This window comes from Chelonoidis abingdonii, chromosome 1 (genome assembly GCF_003597395.2).
Source record: "Chelonoidis abingdonii isolate Lonesome George chromosome 1, CheloAbing_2.0, whole genome shotgun sequence".
Taxonomy (NCBI): domain Eukaryota; kingdom Metazoa; phylum Chordata; order Testudines; family Testudinidae; genus Chelonoidis; species Chelonoidis abingdonii.
In genome coordinates, this window is record NC_133769.1 from 3,350,603 (window position 1) to 3,364,895 (window position 14,293).

Below are 14,293 nucleotides of genomic sequence, written 5' to 3' on the forward strand. Positions count from 1 at the left end.
ATTACATATAGTGCAGTATGTTCAGGCATTACCAGACCAGATCAATCCACAAGTCCAGCTAATCCAGCATCGTGTCTCCATCAGTGGCCAGTACTGGCTGCTTCAGAAAAAGGTATGAATTAAAACCCCACGAAGGACAGTTATGGATTAAATTGCTCACAGGGGAAGTACGTCCTAACGCCTGGATAGCTAGTGCTATGTTCCATCTACTGTTTGCAGTGGTGTAGCTGGGTTGCTCCCAGGACATGAGATGGATAAGGTGGGTGGGGTACTATCTTTTATTGGACCAATGCCACCTGTTTTGTTCTATCTGTTTTAACTTTGGATGTTTTTGCTACTTATATAATGTCTCATTTTGTTTTTCAACCCTGCTAAACTTGTAGCCTCGTTAATATCCGGTGGCAGTCAGTCCCACAGGTTAATTATGAACCATGCAAGAAAAGTACTGCCTTTTCCTCAGCTGGAAATTTGTTGACTTTCCATTTTGCTGGGTGTCACTGGTCATGTGTGACCCAGGGAGCTCCTGGTGCCAACTAGCAGAGGGCACAGGGGCCGCATAGGGTTTTACAGGGATCCCCTGGGTCAGAAATATGCATAACAGTTCACCAAAGGGTGGCACGTGAGGTCTCTACCAAGAGCCCGTAGCCCATTGGTCATCATTATCATTGAGAAATGTATGTACAGATAATATTTAAGGAGTTATGGATCTATAATAAAAATTGTAGCCTTAAGGTCTTGGAAAGAAGACAGATTGCCAGGAGGTGACATACCTCAGACAGGTATCTCCCTGGCTGGCCACTTGTGCATTGCATGCCTCACAATGCATGCTTTGTTTGCATACTGAGCCAAGTGAAGGCTGAGCTATAGTGAAATGTACAAGAGAGGAAATCTACAGGAATAAACATGCAGTGGAGGAGGTGTCCTGTTTATGTATAAGGATTGTTCTGGTATAACGTGGAGTGCAAAGCAACACACCGATCCCTTGACTTAGGAGGCAAACTGATATCGTGCTTGTCTCACAAAAGAAGGCTCACTGCCAGCCTGGCTGTAAAGTACAAGGATTTTGGGTGAGCAATACTCTACCAGTTTCTTGTTAATTAAAAGTCTAAGCTCTAGAAAGCATGTTATGATTTTTTTTATATGTAACCATTTGTCTTCGAGGTTTCTACTTGTTATCACTTGCATCTTTATACTTTGTTAAATACACTTATACTTGATTTCGCTATCACCATGTCTACGTGCTGTGTGTTAAGTGGAGCAGTGATCTGAGGTGGAACTGGTGAGCTGGGATGTGCTGTTTCTTTGGAAGTAGTGAATCTGTGAATATTGTGAGTGTCCAGTGGACCAGGGGCTGGATGCTCCAAGGAGATGCTTGGAGGCTGAAGCATGCCGTTCACTAACCTGCAGAGAGAGAGCAGGGCCTTCCGTATGACTGGTGGGGAGAGCTTGTGGCCACTGGAGTTGGGGACCTGACCCATGCCAGGCACAGACAAGGTTTCCTCGTGCTCAAGGCAGGTGGTGCCCCCGGGAAGCGTCGCAGCATGCTTTTACCTATTTCGTACCTCTGCATGCAACTCCCTTCTCAAGGCATCCCTAAGCACCAGCTCTGCACAATGTACATTATTATACTGCCTACTAGCTCAGTCATATGCAGAAATGTTTCAAGTGTCCCAGAAAACACCCTTGGCCGCCCCACTTCACTTCAGCATTGATTCAGAATGAGTCTGCCCAGTTTTTGAAACGCTTGATGGATTTGCCCCAGCCTAACTCAGCTCACCCACTTTATTCTCAGGTCCCTTCAGAGCTCTTAGATCTTACCTGTGTCACAATGACTTACTGCTCTTTATCAATTTGTTCCAGCATCTCCCCCTCTTCTGACATGTTACTCTCCTTGCCTTATTTCTAACTGTCTAGTTCTTATCTTCTCCATTCTCTACTGCCTTTGCTCACTGTATCATGGCTGCAGTTAGGCTCCAACCCTGCTCAAGTATAGTCCTACTGATTTCAGTGATTCACTGGTACTACTCGTGTGTTTAAAGTGAAGCACCTGCTCACGTGCTTTGTTGGACTGGGGCGTTAAACTGTAAGTTCTTTGGGGCGCCAGGAACCACATATGTTCTGTTTATCAGTGAAGTGCTTTATACGCTCTGGACACCTACAGTAAAACAGTAACAACAGTGGCAACAAAACCCCTTTCTCCAGGGGCTTGTAATCAGGATAGACACCAAAGAACAGAGGAATGGGAGCTACAGGTTATTGTTAACCTGTGGCTAAGTCACTTTCATCCAAGCCCTTATATTCAAGTGCTCACATTACAGAAAAATTACTTAAGGACAAACATCAGAAATATCATCCCCCCAAGAGCTGGATTCTTTGCTTTAGAATTTCCATGAAGGTGTTTTTGAATTTCCAAACATGGAAAATCAGCACCAGGTGAGACATTTTTCTGATGCATCATTTTGGACTTCTGCTCTTTGGCAAATTCAGAAACAAAACTTCCAAGGACTGAAGCTATGACTACACTACAGAGCTTACAGCTGCACTCCTAAAGCATTGCTAGTGCAAACACGCTAAGCTGACAGGAGAGAGCTCTCCTGCCAAATTAATTACTCCAGGCCCCGTGAGTGGCGGTAGCTATGTCTGCAGGAGAAGCTCTCCTGCCAACATAGCGCTGTCCTCACCGGTGCTTAGGTCGGTGTAATTTACATCACTTAGGGGGATGGCTTATTTACACCCCTGAGCGACATAACTTACATCGATCTAAGCTGTAATGTGAAGATAGCCTCAGTCCTGAGGGAGGACAAACACATTTGAAATGAACCAACAGGTGGTGAGCTGACAGTACTGCATTTACTGTGCAATGCAATGACTTGCTTGCTTTTTCATCTTGTCTTCCCACATCTTGACTGTTTGTCTTTTTTTTTTTTTAAATTGGAGATATACCTATCTCCTTGAACTGGAAGGGACCTTGAAAGGTCATTGAGTCCAGCCCCCTGCCTTCATTAGCAGGACCAAGTACTGAGTTTTGCCCCAGATCCCTAAATGGCCCCCTCAAGGATTGAACTCTCAACCCTAGGTTTAGCAAGCCAATGCCCATACCACTGAGCTATCCCTCTCCCCATACACATACACAGTCTTGCCCATACCACTGAGCTATCCCTCTCCCTCCTACACATACACAGTCTTACCCACCTGTTACATCTTGTCATAACCTAGATTGTGAGTTTTCTGGAGCAGTGCCTGGATTTTTATTATAGTGACAAAGAGTCCTGTGGCACCTTATAGACTAACAGAAGTATTGGAGCATAAGCTTTCGTGGGTGAATACCCACTGCATCTGATGAAGTGGGTATTCACCCATGAAAGCTTATGCTCCAATACCTCTGTTAGTCTATAAGGTGCCACAGGACTCTGTTACTTTTTGCAGATCCAGACTAACACAGCTACCCCTCTGATTTTTATTGTGTATCTGTACAGCGTGTATCACAATGCGCCCTGATCTTTTCATTGGTGCCCTCTAAGTGTTACTGGAATGCAAATACATAGTAAAAGTTTCTGATGCAGTTTTCTGAACACAGCAAGCACAGTGCCTTTCTCCAGATACTAACATTTCAGCTGTTCACCAGTAGGTGTTACTTGGCAGCTAAAGGAACCCGAGAATTTTAGGTATTTTTAAACCTCTCTATCGTGTGAATAAGAATATCAATTGCAGTGACACTGAGTGAAAAAAATCACTCCTCAACTTTCATATTCATAGGGCATAAGATGATCAGCAGCTGGGGAAGGGTACACATTTGCCCTGTGTTACAATTCCGCACAGTCAACTATGTGCATTGAGAGATGTGTGTGGATTTGTAACCTTTCCTCTGAAGCACTGAGAACCTCTGGACATAAGAAATTGGACCATATGACCCAATGAGGCAAGCATTCCAGTGTGTTCCTACACATGCACAGATCCATCAATGGCTACTGCCGGAATGCTGCCCTACTGCCTTTCTGCCAGAAGCTGGGAATGGGGGACAGGGGATGGATCACTTGATTACTTGTTCTGTTCATTCCCTCTGGGGCACCTGGCACTAGCCATTGTTAGAAGACAGGATACTGGGCTAAATGGACCTTTGGTTTGAACCAGTACGGCCATTCTCATGTTCTCATGAAAGCAACTGTCCCTAGTTCCTCCACTGCACCTGTGTCATGTGAAATGGCCAGTAAAGAGACACGAGGGGAAAAGCCCATTCTCTGATCACCCAACACAAATGGGAAAAGCAATCAAGTGGAGGAGTGATTTTTAATCCTCTGCAGTTAGGGTATTTGGTTAATGCAGTGAAACCACTAATTACAGCTAATTAAAGCTGTGCTGAGATCAGAGCTCAATGAAAACTGCAGGGGGAAAAACAGAGACAAAGAAAGGAAAAGGAAATATTTTTGAAGCCAAGTTCTTAATTGAAAAATAAAACAACTTTTTCATTAAAACGAGCACAAGCAAATCTGGGGCAATGTTCCATAAGCACACAAGGTTGGTCCGGCTTCACAAGCATGGAGATAACACGTCTTTCCCTGGCTCCAGATAGGGGACTTTCAGACTGGGTGAGTTCCCTTACTGTCAATTCTGCTTCTGGTTCCTTTGCAGGGTAACTCCAGGTAGGGCTCAGTTCTGCACGTGCTGAACATCTTTAACTCCTACAGATAGCTGAGGGCACCTCCAAACCTTGCAGAATGAAGCCTTTACGGCCAAGTCCACTGCTTGGGTATGAGTACAGGTCACCCACAAATGGGAGCCCTGTGAATGCACCTGGGCGAGTGCACTTAACCCTTGAACTGGCCCCTGGTTTCAGCGTCAGCCGCTGGAAGCTGTTTTCCTACACATCAAAACATTTTGCCTCCCCGTTTTAATGACTCTAGCCAAGGCAGAGCGATTGAACATTTGGGAAGCTGTGATGGTTCTTGGAGGGTGAAGGGCAGAGGGCACTGCTGGAGCACGGACCCCATGGAAATAACAGGACTTGAGTGTGGACTGTAAATTGTGTTAGGATCATAGAAATTAGAAACGGAAAAAAAGTTTATTAGTTCAACCAGTCCTTGCCTTGCTCAGATCCAGCTACCTACAATGTACTTTCGAGAGGTTTGCCCACTCTGGTTTTACATTTCTGCTGTGGTCAGGCTTGGTGGTCCACCGTCTGATATAGCATAGGGCGCCCAGGCATACCCATTCAGGCAGCACCCTCTTGCTCGTCTGAAGTCTCCAAAACACACATCCTCCCTGAATCAGGAGCCATGATAATATTTCCCGTTTGATCTGCACGTTTTTATCCTGTTCCAGTTATAAGTGAAATGGAAGTCTGGGGGAGCTCTAGCGAACATCACAAAACCACCACAGGAGAGAGCTAGGTCTGGAATAAAAACCGCCAAATTTGCGTAAGGCTCCGGGCTAGGGATTATTGCTGCAGGTTAAGGTACACTGGGTGCAGGTTGGAATTGAAGCTCATCAGTAGAGCTGCGTCCAATTGAAACTTGCAGTAGCTTCCCAAACAATGCCTGTCTCTAGCTATTTCCACAGCCTCTTAGATTCACAGGCATCAAATGTGCTCGATTATACATTTATTAAGAGAAAAAGAACAAAAACAGCAAGATAAATAATATATTCACCGCAGTGTAGCACTGGCAATCAAACCCAGACTCAGGAGCATTGGGAAAATCACATTTCAGCTGCACAAAGATTTCTGAGGAACCTCTCTAAAGCACTCTTGCTGTCCAATTCCCACTGGATAACTCCAGTAGATGGCAGCATGTTACTGCTAATTCCTAGTGGTCTGACAGCCACATGCAGCTCAGACTCTGGCTTCCTACACAGCCAAACAAAATATCTCCAACCAAACTATCCCAGAATAAAGGGGCTCTTGGAACCCAGCAACCTAAACGGCATTGCAGTGAAGAATTAAAGCCTCTCAGAAATCCTATTACTGAGCCTGATCCTGCTCCCACTGACAATTATTTCAACACAAGCAAGCCTGCATCCCGTGTAACTATCCTACCACCTCTGAGTGGTAGGATAGTTACTGAGGATATGTCACTGAGGATGCTATTTATCTACGACAACATTTAGAAACTATATCAGTTTAAAATAAAATGCATGCTCCAGAATGAGGGCAGGTTTCAGAGTGGTAGCCGTGTTAGTCTGTATCAGCAAAAAGAATGAGGAGTCCTTGTGGCACCTTAGAGACTCACAAACTTCTAAAACGCTAAAGGCCAAATTTTTGCCCCATTTAACAACAAACCAAACAAATGACAGAGGAACCTTTTTGAAAGGTGAATGGTGACCAGCTTCCCTTGGTCTGAGGGCAGTGCTCTGTGGGAGTCAAAAGCAGCCAACGCTCTGCTTGAGTGGCTTGAGAACAGCATTCATTCATCTGACGAAGTGGGTATTCACCCACGAAAGCTCATGATCCAAAACGTCTGTTAGTCTATAAGGTGCCACAGGATTCTCTGCTGCTTTTACAGATTCAGACTAACATGGCTACCCATCTGCTACCTGAGAACAGCATTGCAGCCGCTTAGGAACATACAGCCTAGCCTGGCGATTTCTGGGAAGAGATTTGTAGGTTTGATTCTGGGACTGTGCATTTAATTTTCTTGGGACATTAGTGATTTCCTACAAACCATCGGGATGTCCTCACTACTTCTAAGCCAACATGACTGCAGTTATTATCTTGTCTCTGAATCCGCTGCAGACAGGACATTCTCTGGCTGAGAGGGTGGTGGGACAGGAATTACTCCTTAGAGTGTACGTATACCAGCAACTACATGTATGTTGGAACATCATTATGAGTCAACGACAAGTAGCTGGATGGCCACCTGCAGAGACGTACGATGACAAGAGCAGCAACAGCAGCTGCATTTCACTGAGAAGCAGAAGTAAAGGTCATTATCCCTCCTGTAGGATAAACATTCAAGATGGCCCTTGCAGACATACAGATGGTGCTGATTGAACTACACTTCAAGGGCCTATCCTTGGCCAATCTGTGAACTATGTCCAGAATGCTGACAGCTTGTTCTGATACCCATTTCACTGGGCGTTCTCTAGGACAACCTGGGTTTGACTGCAATGGAAACATACACTCCACACCTCTTAGAAAGATGCCTGTCAGTTCAAGTGCTCAGTTTCCAGAGTAGCAGGAACAGGACCTCCCAGTGTCTGCAGGACCCATTGCCTTTCATCTCTTGTAAATTAGGCCTCACATTAGAAGAGGTTCCTCCACTTCACCACAAGAGATTTGCTCTGCATGCCTTTGTCCCCCCCTAATTAGTCATCATTACTTTCCTTTAACATGGAGTTTTATTTTTAGATGCCAACTTAATATCTTCTCCCACCCCACAGAGTCTTCTATATACTTAGTGGAATCCCTACACTCCCACTGTAAGTCCTGTGTGTTGTGCCTCTTTGCTTTCCAGAGGAGGAAAAGTTACCTCCTGTCAAATCTCTATTAAACTGTAAACGAACTGAACAGAATGATCAATGCTGAGCAAAACACAGATGGACCTGATTAACTAATGCGCCCAGCACCCGCTAAACCAGGGGTAGGTAACCTATGGCACACGTGCCAAAGGTGGCACATGCACTGATTTTCAGTGGCACTCACACTGCCCAGGTCCTGGCCAGCGGTCTGGAGGGCTCTGCATTTTAATTTAATTTTAAATTAAGCTCCTTAAACATTTTAAAAACCTTATTTACTTTACGTACAACAATAGTTTAGTTATATATTACAGACTTATAGAAAGAGACCTTCTAAAAACATTAAAATGTATTGCTGGCACACAAAACCTTAAATTAGAGTGAATAAATGAAGACTCGGCACACTACTTCTGAAAGGTTGCTGACCCCTGCGCTAAACTGTGCGAAGGTGGAAAGGGAATAGAGAGACCAATCTGAAGTCAAACGTGTATTCTAAGCATGGCTGTGTAGAGCGTTAACCACTTGGCTGGCCCCATGGCTTGGGCTGGAGAAACAAGATTACATCTGATTCAAAGTCAGTTTGCTCATTTCATATGAGTTCTACTGATCTAAAGGAGTCTGATAGTATCCTTATTCCTTCTAGTTAATCTGCAATTATCTTCCAGCACAAACTAGTCTTTCAGACCTAATAGCGAACAGCAGCAACTCTCAACCCACCTGATGCCAGAGAGGTCAAAATTACATGCTGTTTTAAGAAATTTAACATTTTAACATCACTCTCTCATGCCCAACTCAATTAACTTCCTGGAAGAAGGCAGTATTACCATCACCCTATGCATCAGGATGAGAGAACAACAGGATGGCAGAACAATACATCTTCCATTGAATAAACCCTCTAACAGTGGAAGAATATTTTATTTAAAGACATGTCTGAACCAGAAACTGAGATCTGGACACCTTGGAAGATGTGCGTGTGTGTGCACACATGCATTTCAGACCTGAATTCACATACAAATTTCACAGCTAGTCTCTGATTTCTACAATGGCACAAACCTAGACCCTGGATCTGAAAGTTTCAGAACGTCGCCTTTTTTGAAATACAGGCCCAGATCTAAATTTTGCAGTGCATGTCCTTTTTAAATAACGAATTATTATAGGAGGAAAACCCTGATTATTCATTTGGAATTTGGTAGCACTCAGAGGCCCCAACCAGCGATTAGGGCCCTAATGTGCTAGAGACTAGACACATGTAATAAAAAGGCAATCTCTGCCCAAATCCCTGAAAATATTAGCATGAAATTTAGAAAACTGATCTTTATAGCTTCTTTTTAAAACAGAGAAATGCACAAAGACAGCAGTCAGTTATCTGCATCAATAACACCTCCTCTTATGTGAATGGATACAATTATTTCTGAAGCAGTATGAGAGTTGGGAGTTTCACTTTTTGCAAGGAAACACAGTATCATAGAATATAAGAAATGTAGGACAGGAAGGGATCTCCAGAGGTCATCCAGTCCTTCCCCCTGTGCTGAGGCAAGACCAAGTATATTTAAGACCATTGCTGATAGAGCTGTCTCTGACATGTCAACATTCCCCTTGATGTGGTTTTGTGTGGAGTTCCTCTTCCCTTCCCTAACTTAACTTGGAGCAGAGGGCGAACCCAAAATCTCCAAGTAAAACTCATTTGAAATTAAATCTCCTGCATCATATTAGAACCCCACAAAGCAGTGAATTTCACAGGATTCTGATATGAACTGCAGGTTCACAAACCTTTTAATAAATGTGGTTGAAATTGCAAAGCCTCACCAGAACCAGGTGAGTATTATGTGGATTCAGGTTTCAGTGAGAATATTCTGCATGGCTTTGACTTCATAGAAGAAGGGGCTTCCCATTCAAACTTCCTTATGGAGGTTTATTCTGCCTTAGGTTGCTAATAAACTTCCAAAGGGAGCTACTCCAGACTAGGTAGGGTAAGCAATGCTCTTCAGTGCTCTGTACAAACCCTTGCGGGACATTAAGAAGAAAAAAGGACCAACACCCAGAGAACACAAATATGCTTGGTTCCCCAAGCCCTTTCTCAGATGGCACCAGCCTCCACTGTAAAAAACACAACACACCAGAGCTCGGATGTGTTAATTTACTGAAGAAATTTACAGCCTAACCAGCTGTCTTGTTCCAAAATTAAAACATAATGTGAAGAGAGCTGCATATTAACTTGTAATAGTATTTGTCTGTCTATTGAACTCTAGACTTCAAACTCTAATGGGCAGACAAACAACAAGAGGGCGAGCGAGAGAACTAATATCAGTCCTGAATGCCTAGCCAGGGGAAAAACATCAGCCACCCAAATCTGAATGTGAATTACAAGGAACTTGTACAATAAATAGGCTTATGAAAACTGGAATACAAATGATTTTTTTCTATTGGAAACAGTTCAGCTCTTCCTCCATCTCTATTGATTTACTAAATACAGACTATTTTAAAAATGTAACATATGCATTAGTCACAATTTCCTTTTTTTTTTTTTAAACTCATAGGAATGAACTATGGATGATTTTGCTTCAAGGAAGCTTGCACAGAAAGACTGGAAACACAGGGGTTGCAGTGTTTTACAAACTGGATTAAATGTGGTTTAGGAATACTCTGTCACATTCTACAGTCACAGGGCATTTTTCCCAACAGCAGAGGCAGCGTTACTAGTTGTTAGCAGATGGGAATGGGAATCAGGACTTCTGGGATGGCTCTAATACTGACAAGGTGTCTGACAAAAACCTCTCAGCGTCTTGGTTTCCCCATTTATAAAATGGAGGAAATGATATTTACCTACCTTTGCAGAGTGCTCTGAAATCCTAGTCTGAGAGGTGCTACAGAATCACCATCAATGTTACTTTTTGCTCTTTTGATACAGTTCTGTTTATTTTATATTTACAGAAGGATTTGATTGCTGGACCACTAATTGGGCCAACATTAAAATGTTTGGATAACTGCAAATTCAGCTGAGCAGATGTCAGCGGAACAGGGATGTCATTAGCAAGGAAGGTTCAAATAGTGGAGACCCAGGTACCTGGATTCCACAGTAATTTGAAACTCAAAGGGATGTACATCACCAAAATCTGCTTCAAAGGAAAGAAAGAAACAATACAGCCATCTGAGCTGTCAAAAATGCTCTTGAACTTATACTAAGGGAGGGAGTGGCTTCAGTAGCACCCCAAAGGAGCTGACAGTGCTGTACAGAAAACTCATTTCTCACCTTGCAAACTCTAACGATGGGGAAGTGGTCCTTTTCAATTCATGGTACCATGATGCACTGAGAGTCACACAAAGGAAGTGGGGCTAGCATGTTCCATTCTAGCCCTTCCCAAGTGACACACAATGCGGCACTGAAAGGCAAGACTCCAGCACTATTCAGCTAGTGCCTCCAATGCCTCTGCAAACAGCTGATGGCCCAAGGATGCCAACCTCCACTAGGGCTTGGTCAACCTTTCATTATTCGGATGCCAGTTACCCATTAACACAGCTTCAAGCCATGCTCTGCCTGCCAAAAACCTGGACTAATTTACTTAACATTTCAACTAAAAAAAATCATTTAAAACAGATGACTGAATTTGGGAATTATATTCCTCAGAGAATTAGTAATGGATCTCTCCCCCTCCTCAGGCCTCAGCATTCAGAACTCCCCCATGTCAGTGTTATTAGGAATAGACTAATTCAGTAATGATACCATTTTCTATATAAGTGCCCATATAAATGAAGCACTCAGTCATACTTAATGTGAGTGAGTTAGACTTTCAGCCTAATTCAGTCTCTGAGAGAGATGGCCAAAACATGACAAAATCCACTTTCCATTATTTGTGGGTTGTTTTAGCCCAGCGGTGGGCAAACTTTTTGGCCTGAGGGCCACACTGAGTTTCCAAAATTGTATAGAGGGCTGGTTAGGGGAGGCTGTGCCTCCCCAAACAGCCAGGCATGGCCAGCCCCTCCCCTTTCTGTCCTCCTTACACTCACTTCTTGCCCCCTGACGGCACCCATCGGCCGCCTGCCCCATCCAACCCCCGCTCTCCTTCCTGAGTGCCCCCCAGCATCCCTGCTCCCACTCAACACCCCTGATCCCCGCTCTCTGATCTCCTCGACCCCTATCCATACCACTGCCCCCTAACCACCACCCCGAACTCCCCTGCTCTCTATCTAACCTCCCCGTGCTCCCTGTCCCCTTATTGCACTGCCTGAAGCACCAGTGGCTGGCGACGCTAAAGCCACATCACCCAGAGCACCAGGACAGGCTACGGTGACCAGAGAGCAAGTGTGAAAAATCGGGATGGGGTGGGGGGGGGTAATAGGAGCCTGTACAAGAAAAAGACCCCACAATTGGGACTGTCCCTATAAAATCGGGACATCTGGTCACCCTAGGACAGGCAGCCGCACCACCCAGCTGGAGCCAGCCACGCCACTGCGCAGCACAGAGCACCGGGTTGGGCAGCGCAGCTGCAGAGCCGCAGTCTAGCAAGAGCTCGCGGCCCCACCGCCCAGAACATTGCGCCGGCGACGTAGTGAGTTGAGGCTGTGGGGGAGGGGAAATAGCACGGGGAGGCCGGGGGCTAGCTTCCCAGGCCAGGAGCTATGGGGCGGGGCACGAGGGTCTCACGGGCTGGATGTGGCCTGCTGGCCGTAGTTTGCCCACCTTTGTTCTAGCACCAAAGTGTTGGACACAATTTTTGCCTTGCACCCACCTGAGCTTTTAGATTTCTAGCCCCCCAGACTCTTCCCTATGAATATTTCATAAGGACTCAGCTTCTTATTACTGAAATGGTGACTACCAGCATTTGTGAACCAACAGATCTGAGACACCAGTTCTGTTCTTATATCCATTTGCCGAGCGGATGCAGTTCTTCTTGTGTGTTTTAATGTTTGCTTTTGTTAACATGCATATTCCAAAAGCTCTGTCTGCTTTTTGTGAGATGTTTATTTGAATTCTTCGCACCTGGGAGCTGGAGGTACATTGAAAAAGGATTGAAAAGTCAAACCTCCTCTCTTTAGAGAGACATGGTCTATAAGTCTAAGCACAGGACTGGGAGACAGGAAATCTTAGGATTGAACTCCAGCTCTGACACCATCTCCATTCTGTGGGCCTGGGAAAGTCCTTTAACCTCTCAGCCTCACTTTTCACATCTATAAAATAGGGATATGACTTTGTTGTACCTTTTGTGTGCCTTATGGAGCTTTAATGAATAATTGTCAAATTCTGTTGCCTCTTGACTTCTGTAGAGGTCAGCTTTTTACTTTATGCTTAACGTTGATTTTTATCATTGCGTTATTAAAGAGCTAAAAATAATAAATAGCTCAAGCTATTTGAACAGGAGTAGGGCATTAACCTCAGTGTCATGGTCAAATTCCAGTTTGGGCAACTCTAGTCTGCCTTCCTAAAATTCCCTCTTAAGTTTCAAATGAATACAAAATTCTTCTTCACCTCAGGGACAAGTCTCCCATAAATCTTATTACGTGACCTTTTCTGGGCGAGTGGGAATATTTTTGTTAAAACAATGTGCTGTCTCTTTCACAACTGCTTGCTATGGCAGGTACGTCTGCCAGAACGTACCTGCAGAGCTGCCAGAACCAGTATCGTGATGTTCTTTTGATATTAATGGAATGTCTTCTGAGCAGTAGCACAGAGACTAGCATGGAGGACAGTAAGTGAAGTAGTTAAATAGGGACAAATAACATGTACAGTGGATTTTGCCTTTTTCCTGCCTCCTCCTCCTCCACCCCCCCAAGAGCATTCTGGAGCCTTGATCTTGCCACCTATCCATACATTTTCGAGGGGGAAGTACAGGTATCAACCTTCAGAAAGCTGATAGCATGTAGCAACTGTAATGTAACTAATTTGGTGGAAGATAAACTCAAAGTGACTTTCATTCCATTGAATGATTCTCTGCTGAGTCTGCTGTATAGCGGCGGGAGAAGTAGATGGCATTTCAAACAGTTCTAGGGTTTTACTCCATCGATTAGCTTATTCAGTCACGTACACAATGGATGGGTTAACATTTCAAGGTGACTTCTATTGTAACCATGGATATCACAACATTAACAAACAAGAGGCATGATTTCCAACACACCTTGCGAAGTCCAGGTCGGCCTCGCGGGACATGGTGATGTTGGTCAGGTTCTGTTGGAGGATGAAGATGTTTCTACACATTTTCTTGATACCAGATTCGCTGATGCGCTTGAAGTATTGGGCACCATTGATGAGAATACAGGAAATCAAGTGGCCCAAGCCTGGGAGGAGAGAAGGGAGATAAGCCAAAGAATTGCAAAGAGCAAGAAAATGTTTAGCAAGAGATTGCTTTGTAGTCACCAGCCACACAAAACATTTAAACAGGTGCCTACTATTAAAACATATCTGTAATAGATGATGCAGCTCACGTTCCTAAGGTGTTTCTGAAGCTGGCCTTTACCACCATCCTCAGTGTGTTTTGAGGTGACTTCTCACCGAAAGTTCTTGATTCATAAAGAAATTGGACACACCAAAAAAAAGCAGAAGTATCCACTATCTGTGACATTCTCATAGCCAAGGATATTTCAGAACCTTCAGATAGGCCCTGATGAATTATAAACAGGCCTAGGCTAATTTCTGTTCAGCTCCTCCTGACTAGAACACCGAAGTGTTTATGGCATCTTGTGACTGACCATTTCTGCTACTCCACATATCTACTGAGTCACAGCAGCTTAATCTACTAATAAAGATCAAGAGGCTTTTTTTTCCTTTTTTTTTTTTTTTTAATGCACTGTCAGCCCAGCAAAGCAAATATCACCGGAGAAGAGTGAACTGCACTGCCCTGAATTCTGCCTC

General features: G+C 44.2%; 1 protein-coding gene across 1 annotated transcript in view; it reads right to left on the reverse strand.

Moving 5' to 3' along the window:
- The window catches only part of EXOC4 (exocyst complex component 4), a 634,239-nt gene that overhangs the window by 23,537 nt on the left and 596,409 nt on the right, over nt 1–14,293 (reverse strand). The window contains exon 17 of the mRNA XM_075063737.1: nt 13,560–13,719. Within this exon, the coding sequence (XP_074919838.1) occupies nt 13,560–13,719 (160 nt within the window). The remainder of the gene's footprint in view (nt 1–13,559; nt 13,720–14,293) is intronic.